Here is a 25,043-nt window from a genome sequence, read left to right as displayed (position 1 = left end):
CACTATCACACCACACCACCATCTCCCCTCCCCGGAGCCCTCACCCCCAAAACCTTCCCTAACACTATCTAAAAAAATACCTGGTCTCTTGCCAACCAACCCCCTTCATCGCTGTGCCTGTTCTTTCCTCTCCGCCTAGAGTGGTACTCTTTGTTGTCCACTAGAGCCGATAGCCAGTGCCCTGGTGAGAGGGACCCTCCCTGAGTCCTGTCTGTGTAGCCTGGAATTCCCTTTATTGTCACAACAGCAGTAAACAACGTTTGGTCTCCATTCCTGTAACGTAATAGCAGCAAATTGTTGGACTTGGAATCTGGTATTCACACTTTTGAATACCAACAGAAGACGTATAATTACAAATGAGTAACTGTGAATAATATGGTGGTCTTCACAGAGGGGTTCCAAGCCACATGAAATAGCCAATAAGAGTGAAGTGACATCACAGGCATACTAAGTGTTCTGGTGACAATGAAGACCACTGAGAGAGAGAGAGGAGGGAGGAGATATATGTGTGTGTGTGTGTGTTTTTCATAACCCAACAAACAATGCAGCTTTGACAAAAATTGTTTTAATGAAACTTAAAACGGTAATAATGCAAATTGCCATAGTCCATTTGATAGAATTACATTGTCACAGTATAAGCAGATTCAAAACAAGGAAGTCATGTAATGATAACAAACGCTCTCTTTATAAACATATTTGTTCACTACATTGAAAAACAACAATGTTCTTTTTACCAGCAGAATCAGTGCAATTCCTGCAAATTATGCGCCAAAATGACAATACATGAAGATACTTTCTCAACACTTTGTCTACTTTTTTTGCATACCTCCGAGAAGAGGCTGGTGAATACAATACAGGAAAGCTCTGTAAGCAAGTAATACTTCTGGTCACCATCAAACGGTGACTGAAGGTTTGAAATGGTTTCAGAGTTGAGTCTTTGAGAAAGGGCAAATCTCAGAGTGGGGAGTGGGGAAGGACCAGACAAACAGATCAAACAATTTTAATGCCATAATTACAAGCTGTTTGTAAATGTAGGATTTTGCATGAATCCTCATGTTGTCACTTCTCTACTCGTGGTCACCTACCATGGAGGAGTTGTGAAAAGTATTTTTTTAGCGAAGTTAAAAGTAAAAGTTGGTGTTGGAATTGATTTCTACCATTATTTATCTACTGTTGTCAATCAGTGACTTTGCTCCTGGTTACAAATTGAGAAATTATGGTCAGCGGCATAACCTCCCTCTTTAGACCAGATCATTGGCACCTGGATGCTTTGTCACTGGCCCTGTGGTTAAAACATACTAACGACCAGCTAATGTGTAAGTTAGATATCAATCCTTAGAATATGTTCACTCTCAGTCGTTGGCAACTGTCACAAAAATCTGGATTCTCTGCACCCAAGGCTGCCCAAAGAAAGCTCTTCTGTGTATGCCCTCAAAACACAGTAATGCATGGCTCAAGGATTCAGACTTGTTAGGTGGTGGCCACATTCTTCTCATAATTATCGTGGAGTAAATATGGCAGGATTTGCGCTCATGCAGAGCTTGAGATATGAGTGATTTCCTTTTGGAGTTGGTTCGTTCTTACGAAGACATTGGGGTTAATGTGTACCCTAGTAGTTTTCCAATATAAGTAACATTCAAATGCACAAGTAGGTACACATTTGAGGTTGTCCATGGATCATTAAAATATTATCTGGTAAAAAGTAAAGCATTTTGTATTAAAAAGAAAGAGTGCTATGGGCATGATAAGATAGGTGGTTATTATGCCACACATGATTAAGTAGGAAGAAGATAAGTAGCTGTGCGTTAATTCTAAAGTGTCTTCCCTAAATCCTTCTTCTAAGACTGTGAACTATTCCTGATCAGGTGAACTGGTAGAGTGCAAATAAATAAAACATAGTTAATAAATTGACCTTTTAAAAGTAGTTTATATATTTTCCAGCACAAAATCCAAGGACTAACCAAAATTAAGAATATGGCTAACAGGGCATGAGTGGGTGTTAATAAGACTCATAAATGTCTTTAAACTCTCATACTGTATACATTTGGGTACAGTTTTACAAAAATAATCAGAAACGGAGATAACATAAAAATGGCACTTAAAAAGGGGCACTGACTAGAAAGCAATAAGATGGACCTCAAAGATTTCGGAAAATTAGAATATTGCCTTTTTGGGAAGCCCACATGAAGCAGGAACTCTGGTAACTCTGCTGGATGACGTACTAGAAGGCAAATTCAAATTTTGATTTCAAATGTTATTAGTAGTGAACCTCGGTAGCGTCCTGATGTGTAAAAGCACTAACTCAAAAATATTTAAGTGGTACGATTGTCTGGTTTCATTACGTGTTGTGCATGCTATTTCATTTTAATGAACATGATCAAGGCCACACGTTCTTACGGTATAATGCGAGTCATATAAGCCTTCACTAAAATAAGAAACAGTTCGTTTAGTAAATCTAGGCTGCAAGGAAACTGACTTAGTGACTATAAGAAATGTTCTGTCCCAATTGTTTTACGAGGATAAGCAATGCAGAGGGGCGAATGTTGCCACAGCTGTACTCACAATTATCAGTCACTAAATCCAAATTAACTTTAATTCTTTGCAAATGGTGAAGATCTTAACTTTTGCCTAAGTGCTTTATGACCGAACGTACTCCGCCGATGAGTGATCTTGTCATTGGCACGACTCAACCAGCCACTATGAACTGATTACATTAACACAAGATTTACACACAAGGAGAACAAGAGATCATATATCTGAGAAGTGTCATTCTACACAAAAACTAATATGATTATCCTTTATTTTTTTCAATTCAGTACAGCTTTACGACCTGCAGTACAAAATGGGTCCCAACGTTATGTAATACACAGCAAAGTCAATACCTCATACAGAAGCAAACACAGACTACACCCTGTGAGCAAAATTCAAACTCCATTCTCTACTACACTTCAGTCCCAGGAAGGCTTTGTTTTTCAAAAGGCAGATATGCATAATTATTGCAGAAAATGTAACAGGCTAATATATTTTCCATCAAGTACATAGATATCACATTTAACCACACAAATGTAATTACCTACTAATCATCTCTCGGGTGGTGAATAATAACATAGGAGCATCAGGATGTGCTCCGGTTGTGAATGTCCTTTTCTACTGACGTGGTAGTCGAGATCCAGAATTTCACACACAAGCCTACTACTAGCTGAAAACGTCACACTGTTTTTTTAATAGGTCATGCATACGAGGTCAACAAGAACAACATTTAGGAAGTGCTCAGTTTATGAAATCAACAGTGGTGACAGGCCAATAAACTTCGAGTCCTGCAAAGGCTACAAGTTTAAGGCAAAACAGTTGTATGATGACTGCAGCATCTTTATTTTTCTTGTAACAGTGCAGGGATGTTGATATTCCATCCAATGGCTTGACGATCAAAGCCACAAGAGAAGAGGTTGCATGTTGGGTGGTCTTCGCTCCAAGCAGAACAGCATACCATTCTTCTATGACCCTAACAAAATATTAACCTCAATATTAAACAAGGAAGACTAACAAAAAAAAACATTATGAATAAAGACAACTTTTAGAAAATAACATCTTTTAAATTGTCAGTGGATTTAAAAGGTGATAACCTTAATCCAACTCGGATGATGACTACAGCCCTCCATCACGCAATCAACAGCGCAACTTACTTCAACTATGTGCGTTCAATTCTTTTTAATTGTTCAAGCAAAATCAAAAACGTTATTGCTGAACCTTCACCCTGTCTGCATGCCAATTGCTGAACACTTTTAAAAATATATATATATTTGGGGCAATTCCTGCCTAGGCTTTCATACATTTTCCACAAAAGATATCCAAACCAAATTAACATTCTTTTTACTCTACATTTTGGGGACTCTAAAGTTACTCACAATATATGGAGGGAACCAAGAAAGTAGCCAAAATGTGGCAAAAAGTGTGCATTTCTAAGAATGGCATCAACAAAAGCAAGTCAAGAAAACAAACATCTTTTATTTACCACAGTTTTTGCACTTTTCGATGTGGCAGTCATTATTTCCTATATTTGTGGATTCTACCCAATTTGAATTTTGTGGTGGATTCTACCCACTTGAATTTTGTGGTGAAAAGAGGCTTGAAACCCAGAGGTGACTTCGAAGCTATACATTTCTGAAAAGCAGACAAAATTCTGAAAGGGGTAATTTGCATTGAACACTCATGGTTTTCTCAAAGACACTAATCGTTGATCTAAATAACTAATAAAATTAAGAAAAATTAGCAATAGGAGGCAATGTTTACATCCGTAATTTATCACTACAAAAGTGATATACTGCTACGTCTATACCATCTGATACCCAAAGCCTTCAATTGGGTTCTAGCCTATAATTAATTTTCCTTCGCCCTGTACCAACCAAACATGAATTCACATGGTAAAATCTAATGATTGAAAGATAGGTAAACAGGAAAGCTATGCATTTTTCTAAATGTGCCTAAAATTCTGGGATTAGAATATTAGTTAGCTGTATAACTCTATTTGGCTTTATCCATACTATTGTGTGATACAGATGGCATTTCCAAAATGTGTTCTTTCTTGCACAATGGCTTAAAACTGAAAGCCATAAATGGAGACCCTTGACTGTTGGGACTTTAGGGGTGGGATGGAAGGCCCGATGCCTGGGCAAACTAAGAATAATTAATCCTGTGGAGCAGATTGGGGGTAAAATCTCCATTGGTCCCCTCAGAGGGAAACAGAATGACTGTTGGGACCTTTAGGTGGTAGGGCAAGGCTGGATGCCCTGGCAAGGCTGTCACAATGCCATTCTTTTTTTAAATAGTAATACTATGGGGATTAATACAATTTTGGATGAGGTGTTAATCCGTCCCAAAAGTGACGGTAAAGTGACGGATATACCACCAGCCGTATTACGAGTTCCATAGGATATAATGGACTCGTAATACGGCTGGTGGTATATCCGTCACTTTACAGTCACTTTTGGGACGGATTAACACCTCCTCCAAAGTTGTAATAACCCCCTATGTATCCTTGGTGTCTTCTTCTCCCCGCCCGGGAGGCAGACTGGGGTAAGAGCCCTCAAACTACCCCTTTGAGGGGGGAGGGAACAGCAAGACTGAGGAGCATTTTAGGTGGAGGAACATTGCCAAGATGGGCTGCTCCTCTTTTTCTTTCTTTTTTTTTTTTTAAACAAAACCCATGGTTTTATTTGGCCATACAGTAGGGGCAGATTGAAGTAAACCCTCGAACACCCCCCCCCAGCCCAGGAGGCCAGAAAATGTGAATGCTCCTTTTCTTTTTTGGGTGGGGATAGGACATATGCCCATGCGTGGCGGACCACTCCACCTCTCTAATGTCTGGTGGGTGGATCCCTGCTTTAGTATCAGGCTCCAGTGGCAATCCCCAAGCAGGAATCCACTAGAAAAAGATAGCAATGGAAAGAGGACACTTTACTCTTTGCTACAAATACCCCTCCCTATTAAAATCAGTGCTCAGGGCTGAGACAAGCCTCTGATTACTGCTGGAACTGAAAGTAAAACGAGCCTAATGGATCTTTTTAGTTTCACTTTTACTCTGATGATGTCAGTGCACTATGCCCAACCTGAAAAGGATCACAATTGTGAAAGTTGATATTTGGGAGTCTGGAGATGGATCTGTGTATGCTGGCAATCCTGACAGGTTAGGGAATCAAGAGCATGTGTAACAAAAGTAGAATTAAGATGAACTATGAGAGGGCTGACTTTGGGAAAGGAGCCCCTGTGGAGACCTAGGCAGCATTGAACACTCCAGGGGAGAGTGAGGGATGAGAGCAAGAGGGTCAGGGGTTAGAGGAATACATGTTAGGGAGAACATATCCACCTGCTCCGAGGCATAGCTATATGAGTGCTAAAAGAAGGATCAAGTGGAGTGTCTGTGGTAAGTGTGCAGCACTTTCAGCCCTTGTTTCTTTACTTGGCACGACTTCCCATAGACTGAAGTGTACCAGATTAGCGAGGTGTATTTTAGAGCACTGCTGCACTGCATGAATAGAGGGATATATCAATTCACTCCTGTTCTGCAGTTCCTGAGGTAGTTAGATCCTAGAGTTAAATATGTAACTTTTTATGGAACTGTTTTCCTTTTCACCTATGAATTTAAGGCACATCTCTTGTTAAAAGGTTTCACCACAAAAAAGCAAACTTTCTTGGCTCTCTATAAGTAAACCTCGAATCCTGGCTAAGAACTGACTTAGAAGGATTGGGGTTCCTGTAAAACAGTGAAAAACAAACGCCTAAATAAGAAAACTACTTAAACCTCAACAGCAAACCAGAGAAGCTGTGGCAGAGTCAAAGCTTCAGTGAAAGAAACTGACAATAGTATTCGACCAGGTCATATCTACATTGGTTTCCATCTGGAGCCTGTACAGGTCTAGTTTCTGTAAAAAAATTAACACATTTGTACAATAAACCTTTTCACTCAAGATTCCGTAAGCATAAAGCTTGGAAATATCAAAAATGTAAAAGTTCACTGTGTGACCCATCTAATACTGTATATTCCAGCTTTATTACTTGAAGTACAGCTCTCCTTCCAGAGACTTTTAGAAGGCCTGCTTTCGAAGCCTTTTAGACAGCGGTCTACGAATCACAGCTAGGCATGTGAGGCAATGTTTGAAATGATTGGAGAAAGGTGTGAGTGCCATGGATGCCCACAATATTCAGGAATTACCACATGTAGCAAGGTGAAGGTATTATATGGTATGACTAGGTAGTCTTACCATGGAATACCAACCAATACCCATTAGTGGACTTTGGATTCACTCTCAGCAAACCCTAGCTCAGCCCTGGTAGTGTAGCAAAGAGCAGTTAGGCTACCTAGAGGAACACGTGTAAAGCATTTCACATTACCAACATGGACAAGATGTAAATGACCTGACAACAGAAATCCGACACCAATTTAGAAAAATGGATTAGATTTTAATTTGGATACCAAAACAAACTTTGCAGCTTTTGTACAACCGGAGTGGTGAAAGTTTAAGTCTTTAGAAAATACAGTACTTTGTAGATTTAAAGGGCTTTTATTGAGGCCAACGGGGAAAATAGCAATGTGCACTCGGGCACTTGTAGGGTGAGTTCTGACGAACCCGCAGGAACTTAAGGTTCTGTGGGGACTTAGACCAAGATTCAACAGTGAGACTTTTGTTACCTTCCCAGGGTGTCCGGTTGCAGAGGTGACTTGGCAGTCCTTGGTGCTGAACAGTCTGCAGTGGGTGGTAGGTTTTGCACTCCATTGCAAAACTGGACTTGGGGGTGGACTCACACTCTGCCCGTCGGATGTAGAGGTCTTTGGGGGGCCAGGACCAGGACCAGGAATCGATGCTTGGATTTTCACCCCTGGTCGGGTGGCTCTGGGTGCAGAGGTAGCTCCTAGCTGTCAATCACCAAGCTTGTTGTGCCAAAGCTGATTTACTGCTCCAGTCGAAGTCATGTCCTTCAGGCTGCAGTCCCACAGGAGAAGGGTCGCTGGTGACATCAGCCTCTATTCTGGAGGGTGCCCTGGAGTCAGTGAACGTCGTGTGGCTGTCGGTTTCCAGGTAGCTGACAGAGAAGCCTTGGTATCTTCATGGGTGGTCCACAGCCTTTCTGGTGGCTGGAGATTGTCTGGCTGGGAGTAGAGGCTTGAAACGTAGCACAGGCCTCACTCCCACTCTTAAGATGTTGGGCACTGAGTTTTGTTAAGCTAACACACACAGCCTGTTGGGTCGCAGTTCTTCGATCTCAGCCCACCTTTACTCCTGATGTTTACAGGGGACTGATACCACCAGTCAGGGGAGTCTTCATTGGAGTTTCGGTGTCCACTGGGGTCCCTCTTGCTGGGACCAATAAGTCTTCACCGTAGGCATGCGGTTCCAGTACTGGTCTCCTTAGGTCACTCTGTGTTCTCTTCTTTGCGCTGGGGCTGGATTCCAGGTCCTGTTGTTGGTGCAGACATCTCTTTGTGCTTCTTTCTTTTTTTCCAGTTAAGATCTAAGTTCTGGTGCCAGGGGAGCCCTTTAAATCCTGGTTTAGGAGGCATTTAAGGTTATCGGTGGCCAATCGGCTACTAGTGCCTTTTGCTAATCCGCCCCAACAACTTCCTGTGGGAGTACATTATTTTCTACCAGAAACCCACTATTCATAAGGTTTCCCAAGATGGCAGAACCCACCCTCGGCTGTGCAGACCTCCTAGCCCACTCTCAAGTTGTGGCTAGTCCTAAGGGGTGCACGCCTTCTGCATAGCTAATTTCCCGCCTGCCTGGCCAGGCAGGGCTGGAAGGACTTTGTCCTTCACTGGGGGGACAGCTACCTGCACATCAAAGATATGTGAAGCCTTTAAAGCCCACCGCCCTGATGCTTTTCTCACTAGTCAGCCTGGTGTGACCTCATTCCTGCGCAGGCCCTTTGTCTTACATCCCACCAAGGTGCAAGGACCACCCGGAGGAGGTCAGACTTCCGTCTGTGGCAATAGCGGCTCGAGAGAGCTCATCAAAGCAGCACAGGACTGGCCAACGTGGGGGGCACCCTCTAAGGGTGCCACCTGGGCAACTGCTGTTTAATCCTAAACATGGGCATCATGTTTAGGGTTAAATACAGTGTTTGATACCAAACATGACGGAATTCGTCTGGGTCATTGCAGAGCTGGATATCTGAGAAGTGGTCAGATGTCAGCCCAGATTATCCAATGGACCGCCAGTTACCCGGGCCCGGCATCACATTTTAGATGCCAGCACGGGGCATATCTGCTCCTGCAAATATGTCCTCACTCATGGAACAGTGCCCCCTGCATGTGCAGACTGGCATGGCAGCTCTGCAGTCTTTCTTTTGCTTGGGGTACTCAGGGTGGGTCAATCAGTGCTGCAACCCTGGTATCTCCTTTACCACCCTTGCCTGGATACCATTTACTGGGGACTTACAGGGGTGGTAAGGTGCTTGCTAATTGGCCTATTCAATTCGACATACAAATTAAGGGAAACAGCATTGGTACTGGGGCCTGGTTAGCAGGCTTCGGTACACTGACAGGTAAAAAAAGAAACAGCATCTGACAGCAAAAAGTGGGGGGGGGGTGACCATACAAAAAGGGGTACTTTACAACACTACCACTGTGTAATGGAGAATTGCCACAATACTGTGAGAATCATGGCTGTGCCACCAATTCCCCAAAAAGGCCATTTATTACAGCACTGTGCCCGGGTGACCATTATGCCAAGGCTGGGCACCACTGTGAAATGGATATTCAAAATAGCCACAAATTACCATTGTTGGACCTGGCCCTTTTTGCAGGGTTATTCCAATCGTTTTTTTCTTCCTCCCCCTATTTCTTTCTAACTCTTTTTGTTGACTTTAGGACTCTGGGGACTTTACCACTGTTCACCAGTGCTAAAGTGCATATGCTTTCTGTCTAAAATTTATTGGTGATTGGTTTCTCCATTATTGGCTTATTTGATTTACTAGTAAGTCTATAGTATAGTGCACCCACATGAGTAGCCCTGCAAACATGTCTCAGATCTGTCACTGCAGCACCTGTGTGCGCAGTTTTGAACTGCCATGGTGACCTGGGAAGTGCAGCCACTTGCCAGGCCCAAACCTTCCCTTTTATTACCTGTAAGTTACCCCTAAGTTAGGCCAAAGGCAGCCCCAGTGGCAGGGAGCAGTATATTTAAAATGTAGAACATGTACTGGTGAATTTTACGTCTCCTGATAGTGAAATACTGCTAAATTAGTGTTTCACTATTGAAAGGGCTATCTCCCCCATAGGGTAACATGGGAATTACCTTGAAACATCTTTTAAGTGTAGTTTCCCATTGGGAGCAGATAGCAATTTAGAGTCGGGGTCTCTGAACTCACAATTTAAAAATACATCTTTTGGTGATGTTGTTTTTTGAACTGTGAGTTTGAAAAGGCTACTTTTAGAAAGTGGGCATTTTCTTTCTTAAATATTCAGTGTCTCTGCCTGTCTGTTGAATACACATCTGGGTCAGGATGACAGTTGGGCTGTTAGTGGATTTCCTCTAGACAGTCACACAAAGGGGGTTGAGGGGTGCCCTGTATTTCCTGATGGCCCATCACCAGGCTGATTGGTCTTCGTGAGTTAGAATGGTGGGAGTAGCTGACATCTGGATAGGGCTGAGCCTTTCCTCACACAAAGCAGTATCCAACCCTCTGGAGTGTGTCTGGGGCCAGAGCAGAGGAAGGTAGGGTCTTGTGCACTACAGAGACTTCTCTTTGAAGTTTGCCTACTTCAAAGACAGAAATGGGTACACATACTGGACGTCTTACACCATATAGTTAGAATCCTTCTGGACTGAGAACACTGCCAGGAAGAAGTGATGAATGCTCTAGGAGGGACTGCCACCCTGCCTGTTGCTGTGCTGTGCTGGCCTGCTGTTTGCTGCTTCTGTCTTGGGAGTGAAAGAACTGGACTTTGCTTTCTACATGCTGCTTTCAAAGGTTCTCCAAGGGCTTGGACTAAGCTTACCTCCTGTTAATAAGTCTCAGGGACATCAAAGACTTCCCCTGCCAGCGCCTGGGCTCTCTTGCTGAGAGTCCTGACTTGCCAAGTGGTGCCAAATACAGTTACTGGGCCCTTGGGAGTGAGTTCCTGCGTACCAAGTAAGAAACAAGTGCATTGACCTCCAGAGCGACTTCGGAACTAGCGGCACACTCCAACCCCACACCGATGCCTGCATCGGAGCCGTGGTCCCCGCTGAGTGCAATGACCGTGACGAATGCTGCAAGCATGATGCTGCCACAGTGCCTTTAAAGACCCGCCACAGCGTGAACCCAGAGCGCCATGTCACCAATGTCTGTGGCACCCGACTCCGCCGCAGGACCTGTGGACCCATGGTGTGATCTTGACACCGCAAAGTCAATGCCTCACATCTTGACCTGCTGGATCCATCGACCCCTCCTTGTCATAAGGAACCAATGCCTCACTGACAATGGTACATCACTTCCCCTGCAACCGTAAGGAACCGATGCCTCACCATTCCTGTCTAGCACTAAGAACCAACGTCTCACCTCACCGGTGGCAGCAAAGAACAGGTGCTGCATCGGCTCCAACGATGCCTCACCTCCCCGACTCTGTGCAGTATCTTTGTTTCCTCACCGTTTTCCAAGGTATTGTAACTGGGGAATGTGCGACTTCATGACCGGCCCACACTCCCTCATGAGTGGAGTCAGATGGTTGGAGATGGCTCCGTCAAGATGTTGTGATAGCCCCAGTTGCAGCTATTGTGTTTCTAAGCGCAATACTGAGATTTCATCATTGAAAACTGGTATCTTTGCTTGTGTATGTTGGAGTTTTGTCATTTTGGTCTTGTTTTACTCTGATAAATATTGGATATTTATCTAAACTGGTGTGGTGTACATTTGTGGTGTTGTCACTGTGTTACTGTGTGTGTGTACAAGTACTTTCCACATCAACTCTGAGATAAGCCTGACCGCTTGAGCCAAGCTACCAAGGGAGTGAGCAGGGGTTATCTTAGCTGCGTGGCTCCCTTACCCTGACAACAGTGACGGTTCCTAGTGGGACAGGGCTCAAATCACTGCCACCTACTGCAGCATTATGTCATGCCATCATATAATGGAATCCCTCAATATGCAATGAATTATCATGGCTATATAAGGCAAGCATTTACCAGAAGGTGCTCTCATGTTATGTATGCCCAAAAGTTGCCTAGAACTACCATTATTGTACCAGAGCAAGCATTCACTAGGGCTGAGTGACACGCATTTTACTATTGATGCTGACAAGTTACCTCTATATACCATCATTAAGTGAGGGCTGGCATTTTACCAAAGGGGGCCAATGGGCATCAACCCATAAATGGTCACAGGTTGGCATTCATTATCAGCACTGTGCCAGGGCCAGCAATTTACCAGGGTAGGCAATTAGTACAACATACACAGCCACATGTGCATGTGCGCACATACAAAGCATAAGGACTGTCAAGGATTAGTCGTACAGAAGCTGGTTCCTTTCTTTGTTTATCTTTTTGTTAAAAAGGTTAGGAGTGCAGTTCTTTTTTGAGTTTTTGCTATACAGGTGGAATATTTTCTGCATGTACATATAAACAAGGTACTGTGTTTTCCATGTCATTGTGCTGTTGGGTCGTTTCTTTAAGCTAAGATAGCATAACGCTTCAACTGAAGACAATGTTGTGTAGCACGTCCAAGTTAAAACCTAAAAGGAGGTTGTTGAGTATTTACTAGCCATAGATGTAAATAGTGAATGTTGTAGGCATTCAGATCATTCAGTGCTGATAATCTAAGTGATGGTATGTTACTTTTGGTAGAAAGAGAGTTGATGTTTTCAATGAAAATTTATACGCATGATTTTAAACACTATATAATCGATTATGAATATGTTTGCTGTGTGCCTATGACGACATGATTCAGACACAAAATCCTTACTAAAAGTGTACTGTTGAAGAATTATATTTTTGAGTCTTTACCAAAATACAGTGTACTTGTGCTACCCACAAAGTAAAAAATATGTCCACTGAGGAGCCACTATTTCCAGACTTTAAAAAAAACACACAAACAGAATTATTCAGATTGAAGTTTGTTATTGTCTTAGAAAACAGGATTATTTTTTCATATTCCGTAATATGCATCCTTTAACATCAAAACAACATGACAGTATTTCCACTGTATACATTAGGTGGACCTCCAACGTCCCCAAACAACAGTTAAGAAATGCCTAGTAGCGGCTACCTGGCGATTACTGCGCGGAAGTCGTGCTAATCTAACACCTGACATGTCGAACAGTCGAACCTGTCGGTTATCATGTGGTAGGGCAATGATTCTTTGGCCAACAGACACACTAATCCTGTAATAGAGAAGACAAAACAATGCAATTAAATAGGCTTTCTTGTGTAAACAATACAATTATTTTAAGTGAGAGCCGAATGACAATAGCTACTATATACATAGAGGAGAATAAAGAAAAGTAATTGTAAAGTAAGGTTGGTATTTAAATCTGTACGTCTTTCACATGATCCCTGTTTGACCTGACAGCCTTATGGTGGTCACCCCTAACTTTTTGATTACCTCTCTCCACTTTTTTGACACTGCTTTTGCTGGTTTCAGGACTCTGCACACCTTCCACTGCTAACCAGTGCCAAAGTGCATATGCTCTCTCCCTTAAAACACAGTGACATTGGCTCATACCCAATTGGCTTATTTAATTTACTTGTAAGTCCATATTAAAAGTGCACTACATGTGCCCAGGGCCTTTAGGCTAAATGCTACTAGTGGACCTGCCGCACTGATTGTGCCACCCACATAAGTATCCTCTTAACCATGCCTCAGGCCTGCCACTGCAAGGTCTGTGTGTGCAGTTTCACTGCCACCTCGACTTGGCATTTAAAAGTACTTGCCAAGCCTTAAACTCCCCCTTTTCTACATATAAGTCACTCCTAGAGTAGGCCCTAGGTAACCCATAGGGCACGGTGCTATGTAGATAAAAGGCAGGACATATACCTGTGTAGTTTATATACCTGTGTAGTTTATATGTCCTAGTAGTGTAAAACTCCTAAATTAGTTTTACACCGCTGTGAGGCCTGCTCCATTCATAGGCTAACATTAGGGCTACCCTCATATACTGTTTCAGTGGTAGATTCTGATCTGAAGGGGTAACAGGGTCATATTTAGTATGGCCAGAATTGTAATACAAAATCCTGCTGACTGGTGAAGTTGGATTTCATAATACTATTTAAGAAATGCCACTTTTACAAAGTGAGCATTTCTCTGCACTTAAATCCTTCTGTGCCTTACAATCCACGTCTGGCTAGGTTATTTGACAGCTCTGTTGTGCATTTCACTCAGACAACCCCAAATACAGGATGCTCAGCCACACTGCACACATCTGCATACTGAATGGGTCTTCCTGGCCTGGCAGGGTGGAGGGCCTCACACTTACATTTGAAAGGACACTGGCCTGCCCTCACACAATGGACTGCCAAACCCCCTACTGGGACCCTGACAGACAGGATGGAACTGAAAGGGGACCTTGTGCACTTCTAAGCAACTCTTCAAAGTCTCCCCCACTTCAAAGGCACGTTGGGGTATATAATCCGGGTCTCTGACCCTACCAACTCAGACACTTCTTCACAAGATATCTTCTGGGAAAGAAACTCTGAACCAGAACCTGCAACCTACCCAGAGAAGCTGCCCTGCTGCCCAAAGGACTCACCTGGACTGCTTTGCTGTAAAGGACTGCTGCCTTGCGGTTGCCCTGCTGCCTTGCTGCCCTCTGGCTCTGCTGAGAAGTGCTCTCCAAGGGCTTGGATTGAGCTTGTCTCCTGTTTCCCGAAGTCTCAGGGCCAAAAATACTTCATCTCTGCAAAGAACTCCTTGTGTGGCAAAAATCGATGCACAGCCTGCCAGAATCGACGCACAGCCTGCCCTGGGGTGAGAAAATCATTGCATCGCCGAACCGGAACAACACAGCCCGAGTGGAGATCGACGCAGCGCCAGCGTTGCAACCGGAACTTCGAAGCACAGCCCACCAGATCGACGCATCGCCGAACCAAAACAACACAGCCCGACTTCCTGCGAGAGGAATCAACGCAGCGCCTGCTGAGCGACAGAAATTTCCCTGAATCACCCACCAGATCGGCGCAGCTCCTGTGACTTCGTGCTCCATGCCCAGGATTTCTCTGCATCGTCCTCAGGACATCGGAATACCCTGCAATACAAAGAGGATCCAAGCCTGCGCGCCAGAAATCAACGCAAAGCCCTTGCTGCGTGGAAAAGCATTGACGCATCGCCTGTGTGCGCCTGGAAAAACTGGCGCACACTTCCCTGTTTTCCACGCATCTCCTCCTCTACGATCTTGTGCGGATAATTTAGACGCAAACCAGGTACTTTGTGCTTGCAAGAGACACTTGTTTCTTTTTAAGAACTTAAACCTCATCTTATCATTACAAAAGTGATACTTCAACTTGTACTTCTATATTTTTCTAAACTTGTGTGGTGTATTTTTGTGGTGTATATACTGTGTTATTGCATGATTTATTGCACAAATACTTTACACATTGCCTTCTAAGTTAAGCCTGTCTGCTCAGTGCCAAGCTACCGGACGGTGGGCACAGGATAATTTGGATTGTGTGTGACTTACCCGGACTAGAGTGAGGGTTCTTGCTTGAACAGGGGGTAACCTAACTGCCAACCAAAGACCCCATTTCTAGCAAACCCTTTATATGGGAATAAGACATGATGGAGACTCGCGTGCTGTGCGAGTGGGAAATCCATCCAGGATAGGAGCAGAAAAAGACTCTCAGTGAAGGGAAGGGAAGAGGAGGGGTCAGGGAGGAAGCAGCAGCAACGTGAGAGACAGCCATGGCGGCGAGTGAGCGCCAGAAAGCGGCAGCATGTCTGGAGTGCCCCACAGTGGCACTGGGCCAGGCGTAGCGGCAGGGCCTGCCCAGTGCACTCCAGGGGTGTGTGCCTAGCGTGCCTAGGTGAATGCTGCACCTGGACCGGCGGGCACTGACTCGGCGAAGAATCTTACATGGGCACTCCTCGCTTGGACATTTCTTCAGTCATCCCTTGCAGGCTGAGGGCACCGGAGTTTCCATGGTGAGCAGCACATAGTGCCTTTATCTCTCTTGTATCCATGTTGCCACCATCCCCGGCACCCTTCCTGGGGCTGGCTGCATGCAAGGAGCTGTAAAACGAGGGCAGGGCTCGCTCTCCTCCTCCCAAGCCGCGAGACACCGGCAGCCGCCTCCTTGCAGCTCCAGGCGGCACAACCCGGGGTCTGTAATGTAATATGATAAAGATCAACCTGTGAACTTGGTGCACCAGTAAGCCGCATTTATCTGAAGGCTTCTCCGGCGCAATCTCCCACTAACCTGTGATCTTGGTGCACTTGTGCTAATGGCTCGGGGAGCTGGAAACCTGCCTAGAAAAAGCCTGAGAGTACTTCTGATTCACCCACGATGCTCCAGAACCCCTCGCAGTGTACCGGAGAAGAACGCGCTGCTGTAGAACTCTTCCTGGGGAGCCACACTTAGACTGGGGTGGGACTTCAGCCCCCAGACTGCTTTGCTGCCGGCCCTCCCCCTTGTGACTCGTGCTTTTAAGCGCCATTGGACCCCGTAGCGCGGGATGCGCTGCCGTAGAACTCTCCCTAGGGGCCGCGCTTAGACTGGGGTGAGACTTCATCCCCCAGACTACCTTGCTGTCAGCCCTCCCCTTTGTTACTTGTGCTTTTAAGCACCATCGGACCCCGCAACGCCCGTCTTCGTCTGTCATCACCTGATAGAGGCTGGACATTTTTACTTAGCTGTTGAGAAGTACGTTTTTGCTCCAGATTCGTGTTGTACACTTTTGAAGCTGGTAAGGATATGGGGAAAAGCAAAGTTGTGAAGGCTCCTGCACATATGTGTGGTCCAAATAAATCTAAGAAACGCCCTGTCAGGAATAAGGCTGTGCGCGGTCCAGGTCCCGCCCGAAACTCCACTGTGCGTATTTGCAGCACTTCATGCGCACCACTTGTCATCCCCTCTTGTTCTAGAAGTTGTTATCAGCGTCGCCTGCCTGTGGTAAAGCTCATGTAGCTGCAGGGTCAGGACATTGGTGGACAAGATGCACTTATCAGTGCTATTCTATGAATGGACTACAATTCCCAGGTTTCTAGAGGCAACGGCCACCTTGAAGTGTGGCAGGCCTATAAACCCCAGTCATACCCAAGCACATTGCTCACTATTTTGAAGACTTCGATGCAGTCAGACCTCGTCGGGGTTCCTCTGAAGAAGAGCAGATTTCCTGCATGGCAGATTGACAGCAAATCAGAGTATCCTGGTTTCCATGGTGAATTCAGATACGAGTAGGTCGTACTCATAGCGGTAAGGTCTTGATGAGCCCAATCTTGAAGGGAGTTGTTACTTCCAAAAGTAAAGCGCCCCTTAGCACAACGAGCAAAGCGCTTTCAGTCCAAAGAGTAAAACGCTCCTGGCACAACGATAAAAGCGCTTCAGGCCAAACGAGTAAAGCGCCCCTTAGCACAACGAGCAAAGTGTTTCAGGTCACACGTGTAAAGCGCCCTTGGCATGATAATCAAAGCGCTTCAGTCCACACGAGTAAAGCGCCCTTGGCACGACAATCAAAGCATTTCAGGCCACATGAGTAAAGCGGTCTTGGCACAAGGATCAAAACGCTTTAGGCCACATGAGTAAAGCGCCCCTTAGCACAATGAGCGGAGCGCTTCAGACAAAGCAAGTAAAAGCGCTCTCTTGCATAATGAACAAAGCGCTTCATGTATGATGATCAAAGCGCTTCATGAACAATAAACAAGGCGCTTCTGCCCAACTAACAAAGCGCTTCAAGTTCAATGAGTAAAACTTTCAGGCCTTAGTAGTAAATGTGAAGACGTTTTGGAGATAAGCTAATTATAGTTTCATTGTGTTTTGGAAAGCATAATATGTGAGATACATATTTAAGTCTTTTAGAATTTCTAGGCTGAGATCAAACGTTTATGTTATGAATGCATAATTGTTACACGATTGATATTCAGAGTATGACCATAGTCCAAAGCTCTTGCCATCCCTAGGTTCAGAGGTTGCACTTTGTTCTTGTTCCATGATTCAAAGAAGGGGCTACGCCCAATTCACAAAGGGTCTCAATCTGATACCAGGGAGATGCCTTTATTCAAGAGTCTATTGGTGAGTTTATACTGTTATGAATGAGTATATGCATATTTGTTCTAACGGTTTCTTTTCAGATCTCTCTCCCTGCAGTTCCCTACCATAATTCCCTTCCCCCGCCTGGCTTCACCATAACTCTGTGATCTGATAGCTTTCTGAGTTGGTGACGCCGGGAGGTGGGCCTTTTGTTCAGCAGCACGCAGATCCAGAGGAAAGGGCACTGTGACAGAATAGTGAGCCCACAAGTTTATACTTACCTCTTGGTCTGTACGCGAGCTGCGCAAAATGGCCACCTTAGACACCCTTATGCAAGTAGTCACTCAAATGCAAAGAGATTTGACAGACTCAAAAAATGTTACAGCCGATTTAGTTAACAAAGTAACCCAGTTACAGAGTAAGGTGGATGGTTCTGAATCTCAGTCTCGTCCTACACTTTTCACACCTACTAACATAGCTGTGAACGTGCCAACACAGATTCCTCTAGCTGCGCCAGAAAGGTTTTCTGGGGACCCCAATGAGGTTCAAATTTTTCTCACACATGGGGAACTACATTTTACGTGTCGTCCCAGTGCCTTTCTGGACACACAATCTAGAATTGCATTCCTTATATCCTATCTGAATGGTGATGCAGCTACTTGGGCAGTGCCTTTAGTCAGATTAGACAGTCCACTTTTGTATAATTGGCGTCGTTTTGTAGAAGAATTTGAAAAGGTATTTGACAGGCGCGCAATAACTATGTCTGCAGACAAAGAGTTACTAGAATTAAACCAAGGAAATAAAGACTTGATAGCGTATTTGTCACACTTCAACCGGTTACTAGTGGAAACCGCTTGGAAAAAAGATCAGCAGTATTTTATCAAGGGCTAAAAGACGAATTTAAAGATGTATTGGCCCAAGTTGAACCGCAACCGGAAACTTGTACTGATTTAATTAATCTAACCCTGCGGGTAGATCATAGACTCTCAGAAAGAAAAGGAGTAAGGAAAGAATGGGAAAAACCCAACCGACGAATGGAAAGGTCCAGACACCTTCAGTTCTTCTCAGATCCTATTATAGAACCGATGGATATCGGAACTGTTCGCCCATCATTGACCAAAGAGGAGAAAGACATGCAGCGAAGAAATGGACAGTATCTGTATTGTGGAAAAAAGGGTCATTTCATGAAGGAATGTCAAAAGAAACCCAAAGGTAAAATTGATCCAACATTTGTGAAAAAGATAGGGATTGCTTTGGAAAATTCACAGGAAAACTAAAGTGCCCAAGAAAAAACGAAGGGGACCTCTTGGGCAAATTGACAGTCCCTTCAGTGTGTTCTTGCACAAATCATTATGTCAAACATTTTCGAATTCTAGCACAACTGACTGTACAGGGAAAAAGACATAATGTACAAGTTCTAATTGATTCAGGGGCAACAGGAAATTTTGTGGACCAACAAACTGCACTAGACTTGCATGTACCCAGTGTCAAGAAAAAGGTTCCTGAAGTTGTTTATGCAGTTGATGGTAGTGAATTGGCAGGAGGCCCCGTTACTAAACAAACCTCACGAATGCAAATGATTTGCAAAGATGATGGGAATCTGAACCACTGTGAGATAATTCACTTTGATATAATCCAAGCACCCAATATGGTTTTATCTTAGGAATGCCGTGGTTAATGTTACACAATCCATGCATAGACTGGCGCAACCAGGTTTTGCGTTTTTCTTCTTCCTCTTGTTTAAAACAATTTCTTCAACCAAGACGAGACAAAGAAGGAAATCTTCAACACTCTATTGCTACTGGAGTCGAGAAGGAAATTGATCTGCCACCACAGTATTCAGAATATACTGACTTTTCTGTGAAAAGAAAGTGAGCTCCTTACCATCTCACAGGCCGCACGACTGTCAGATCGACCTTGTACCCGGCGCCAATATATCAAATTGTAGAATCTATGCAATATCAGAGAAAGAAAATCAAGTCCTACGAGAATACCTTGATCAGTGCTTAGCAAATGAGCTAATTCGGCCATCACGATCTCCAGTGGCTTCTCTGCTGTTTTTCGTACCGAAAGATAATGGCGAATTGAGACCTTGTATTGACTTTAGAGCGATAAACAAGATCACTGTTAAAAATAAATATCCACTACCTCTCATACCAGTCTTGTTAGACCAGGTAAAATCCGCCGTTATTTACACCAAACTTGACTTACGAGTTGCTTATCACCTAGTTCGAAATCGAGAGGGAGATGAGTGGAAAACAGCTTCTAAGACTCGTCGTGGTCTCTTTGAGTATCTAGTGATGCCGTTTGGTCTATGTAATGCCCCAGCAGCTTTCCAATATTTCCTAAACGATGTTCTGAGAGAATACCTAGACATCTTTGTCATTGTTGATACTGACGAAATATTGATCTATTCAAACTCTGAAGAAATACATGAAGAACATGTAAAAAAGGTATTACAAACTCTACAAAACCATAATTTGTTTTGCAAATTAAGTAAATGCGAATTCCATACCAAAGAGGTCGAATTTTTGGGAGTCATTTTAACACCTGACGGCATGCAAATGACTGAAAGAAAAATTCAAGCTGTATCAGAATGGCCCACACCAAAATCAGTACGGGACATCCAATGTTTTTTGAGTTTTACGAATTTTTATCGACGCTTCATCCATCACTTCTCCCAAAAAGTAGCACCAATTACCAAATTGCTAAGGAAAAAGGCCGTCTTCAACTGGTCCCAAGAGACAGAGGAAGCATTTCAAGACTTAAAAAAGGCCTTTACTTCAGCTCCCATTCTAGCTCTTCCCAATGTGGAGGAACCATTCATTGTGGAAGCCAATGCATCCGATGTCGCTGTTGGGGCCATCCTGTCCCAGCGTCACAGAGAAACTGGACAATTGCACCCCATAGCATATGTGTCAAGAAAACTGAATGAAGTAGAACAGAATTGCACCATAGCAGAAAAAGAATTACTAGCAATGGAAACATTATCTATTGGGAGCAAAACACACCATAACTGTATACTCTGACCATAGAAACTTACAATTTATGTGCTCTGCCAGGCTACTAACTCCCAGGCAACTGAGATGGATGTTATTCTTTGCAGAATTCAATTTCATAGTGACTTTTAGACCACCGGTAGATAATCGCAAGGCCGATGCATTGTCTAGACAAGATTCTTCGATCACACATACTGAACAAAAACCCATGCCTATTATAACGCCTTCAAAAGTGTTGTGTTTAATAGCAGCCGAGAAATTCTTTGATCTCATTCGTAGTCATTTTCACATCACCAAGTGGCAAGAGTGGTTACAACAAGACACCAAAAGGTCCATTCAACAAGGCCTACCTCTACACGAATCTTGAGTATTCCTGCCTACGGAGGAGTTAAGAGAGACAGCTTTTCATTGGTTGCATAGTCATCCTCTGGCAGGTCATCCAGGTCCTCAAAAAACACTAGAACTCATGAAATGGTATTTTTGGTGGCCTACATTTGTTTATGACTTAAAGCAAATGCTACAGTCATGTGAAGTATGTGCAAGATGAATAAGCGAACATAGCAAGCCTAAAGGTCTATTGATACCTCTACCCGTTCCCAATCATCCATGGGAACATATCTCTATGGATTTTATTACTGGTCTTCCTCAAGTAAAGCAATTTTCAACCATTTTAGTGGTGGTGGATAGTCTTACCAAATATGCTCATTTCATTGCATGTAAAGATCTCCCAACATCCGAAACCTTAGCAACTATCATCTTAGAAAACATTGTTCGCCTTCATGGATTCCCAAGAGTCATCCTCTCTGATAGAGTAACATAATTTTCTACAACTTCTTGGCAGCAATGGTGCAAGGCTTTAGGAATTGATTCGAGTTTATCCACTAGTTATCATCCACAAACGGATGGTCAAACAGAGAGACTGAACCAAACTCTAAAACAATACTTACGATGTTATGCAACAAAGTCTCCTAAAACCTGGCTGGATCTCTTGTGGCTTGCAGAACTGGCTTATAACAACTCTCACCACTCTTCAATAAACTCAACTCCTTTCTATGGTTTATATGGGCGTCACACGCACATTTTGCCAGTTACGCTACCTGCTTCTACTCAAACCACTCCACCAGTCATGGACATGTTAACACACATGAAAAAAGTACATTCACAATTGCAAACAAATCTACACCAAGCAAAGGCAAAATATAAAATGCAATATGACAAAAAACACCAGCCTGTTCCTCAATATACAGACAAAGATAGAGTTTGATTATCCACGAAAAACTTTGTATTCAAAACTAAAAATATGTTTCATCCAAGATTCATAGGGCCCTATGAAGTTCTGCGACAAGTGAACCCTGTAACATATAAACTAAAATTGCCATTGTCCTTGAAAATTCATCCGGTGTTTCACACTTCACTTCTTAAACCTGCTTCGCCCTCAAGTGTCACACAACCTGCTCCTCTATTAGTCCAAGGTCATTCGGAGTATGAGGTACGATCTATCTTAGACTCCAGATATAGTGAGTCTTCCCTTTGGTACTTAGTGTCCTGGAAGGGATACGGACCGGAAAATGACTCATGGGAACCTGCAACACAGGTACATACACCACGTTTGGTGCAACGCTTTCATATCCTCCATCCTAGTAAGCCGGGCCCTGGACCGCGCTTGAGAGAGGGGTGTAATGTCAGGAATAAGGCTGTGTGCGGTCCAGGTCCCGCCCGAAACTCCGCTGCGTGTATTTGCGGCGCTTCATACACACCACTTGTCATCCCTTCTTGTTCTAGAAGTGGTTATCAGCGTCGCCTGCCCTGTGGTAAAGCTCATGTAGCTGCAGGGTCAGGACATTAGTGGACAAGATGAACTTATCAGTGCTATTCTATGAATGGACTACAATTCCCAGGTTTCTAGAGGCAGCGGCCATCTTGGGGTGGGGCAGGTCTATAAAGCCCAGTCACACCCAAGCACATTGCTCACTATTTTGAAGACTTCGATGCAGTCAGACCTCGTGGGCGTTCCCCTGAAGAAGAGCAGATTTCCTGCATGGCGGATTGACAGCAAATTGGAGTATCCTGGTTTCCATGGTGAATTCAGATACGAGTAGGTCGTACTCGTAGCGGTAAGGTCTTGATGAGCCCAATCTTGAAGGGAGTTGTTACTTCCAAAAGTAAAGCGCCCCTTAGCACAACGAGCAAAGCGCTTTCAGTCCAAAGAGTAAAGCGCTCCTGGCACGGCGATAAAAGCGCTTCAGGCCAAACGAATAAAGCGGCCTTGGCGCGACAATCAGAGCGCTTCGGACCACATGAGTAAAGTGCCCCTTAGCACAATGAGAAAGCGCTTCAGGCCACACGTGTAAAGCACCCTTGGCACGATAATCAAAGCTCTTCAGTCCACATGAGTAAAGCGCCCTTGGTAAGACAATCAAAGGCGCTTCAGGCCACACGAGTAAAGCGCCCTTGGCACGACAATCAAAAGCGTTTCAGGCCACACAAGAAAAGAGACCTTGACACGACGGTCAAAGCGCTTCATGCCACATGTGTAAAGCACCCCTTAGCACAACGAGCGTAGCGCTTCAGACAAAGCAAGTAAAAGCACTCTCTGGCATAATGAACAAAGCACTTCATGTATGATGATCAAACACTTCATGAACAATAAACAAGGCGCTTCTGCCCAACGAACAAATCGCTTCAAGTTCAATGAATAAAACTTTCAGGCGTTAGTGGTAAATGTGAAAACGTTTTGGAGATAAGCAAATTATAGTTTCATTGTTTTTTGGAAAGCATAATATGTGCGATACATATTTAAGTCTTTGAGAATTTCTAGGCTGAGATCAAACGTTTATGTTATGAATGCATAATTGTTACATGATTGATATTCAGAGTATAACCATAGTCCAAAGGTCTTGCCATATCTAGGTTCAGAGGTTGCAGTTTGTTCTTGTTCCATGATTCAAAGAAGGGGCTACGCCCAATTCACAAAGGGTCTCAATCTGATACCACGGAGACGCCTTTATTCAAGAGTCTATTGGTGAGTTTATACTGTTATGAATGAGTATATGCATATTTGTTGTAACCGTTTCTTTTCAGATCTCTCTCCCTGCAGTTCAATCAATCAATCAATCAATCACTGCATTTGTAAAGCGCGCTACATACCCGCGAGGGTCTCAAGGCGCTGGGGAGGGGGGGGGGGTGCTACTGGTCGAAGAGCCAGGTCTTGAGGAGTCTTCTGAAGGCCAGCAGGTCCTGGGTCTGTCGTAGGATGGTGGGGAGAGTGTTCCAGGTCTTGGCGGCGAGGTAGGAGAAGGATCTGCTGCCGGCTGTGGTTTTTTGGATGCGGGGGACTGTGGCGAGGGCGAGGTTGGCTGAGCGGAGGCTTCGGGTGGGGGTGTGGAAGCTGAGTCGGTTGTTGAGGTAGGTGGGTCCGGTGTGGTGCAGTGCTTTGTGTGCGTGGATCAGGAGCTTGAAGGTGATCCTTTTGTTGACGGGGAGCCAGTGCAGGCCTCTCAGGTGGAGTGTGATGTGGCTGCGGCGGGGGACATCAAGGATGAGTCGGGCCGAGGCGTTCTGGATGCGTTGGAGTCGTCTCAGGAGCTTGTTTGTAGTTCCTGAGTAGAGGGCATTCCCGTAGTCGAGTCTGTTGGTGATGAGGGCCTGGGTAACAGTTTTTCTCGTGTCGAGGGGGATCCATTTGAAGATCCTGCGGAGCATACGGAGGGTGTTGAAGCAGGACGCGGAGACGGCGTTGACTTGCCTGGTCATGGAGAGAGTGGAGTCGAGGATGACCCCCAGGTTGCGTGCGTGGTCCGTGGGTTCCGGGGCTGTGCCTAGTGACGTGGGCCACCAAGAGTCGCCCCAGGCTGATGGGGTGGGTCCGAGAATGAGGACCTCCGTCTTGTCTGAGTTCAGCTTCAGTCTGCTGTCCTTCATCCAGTCGGCTATGGCCTTCATTCCTCGGTGGAGGTTAGCTTAGGCAGTGTGGGGATCTTCGGTGAGGGATATGATCAGCTGGGTGTCGTCGGCGTAGGAGATGATGTTGAGGTTGTGTTGTTGTGCTACGTGGGTGAGGGGGGCCATGTAGATGTTGTACAGTGTCGGGCTGAGGGAGGATCACTGTGGTACGCCGCAGATGATCTCGGTGGTTTTGGAGCGGAAGGGTGGGATGCGGACGCTCTGGGTTCTGCCGGAGAGGAAGGATGTGGTCCAGGCCAGGGCCTTCTCGTGGATACCGGTGTCATGGAGGCGTGCTGATTGGGTGCGGTGGCAGACCGTGTCAAAGGCTGCTGATAGGTCCAGGAGGATGAGGGCGGCTGTTTCTCCTTTGTCCATCAGGGTCCGGATGTCGTCAGTGGCGGCGATGAGGGCGGTCTCGGTGCTGTGGTTACTGCGAAAACCGGATTGGGAA

General features: G+C 44.7%; 1 protein-coding gene across 2 annotated transcripts in view; it reads right to left on the bottom strand.

The window, feature by feature from the left end:
* Positions 1-545: 545 nt before the first annotated feature.
* The window catches only part of WDR37 (WD repeat domain 37), a 645,791-nt gene continuing 621,293 nt past the window's right edge, over positions 546-25,043 (bottom strand). For both annotated transcript variants that reach the window (XM_069211193.1, XM_069211194.1), the window contains exons 13-14: positions 12,736-12,850; positions 546-3,502 (exon numbers count right to left, since the gene is read on the bottom strand). In XM_069211193.1, coding sequence (XP_069067294.1) covers positions 3,371-3,502; positions 12,736-12,850 — 247 coding nt within the window. In that variant the 3' untranslated portion in view covers positions 546-3,370. The remainder of the gene's footprint in view (positions 3,503-12,735; positions 12,851-25,043) is intronic.

Source organism: Pleurodeles waltl, chromosome 10 (assembly GCF_031143425.1).
Source record: "Pleurodeles waltl isolate 20211129_DDA chromosome 10, aPleWal1.hap1.20221129, whole genome shotgun sequence".
Classification (NCBI taxonomy): Eukaryota; Metazoa; Chordata; class Amphibia; order Caudata; family Salamandridae; genus Pleurodeles; species Pleurodeles waltl.
The sequence above is the reverse complement of the archived record's forward strand: the minus strand, read 5'-3'. Positions and strand labels throughout refer to the sequence as shown.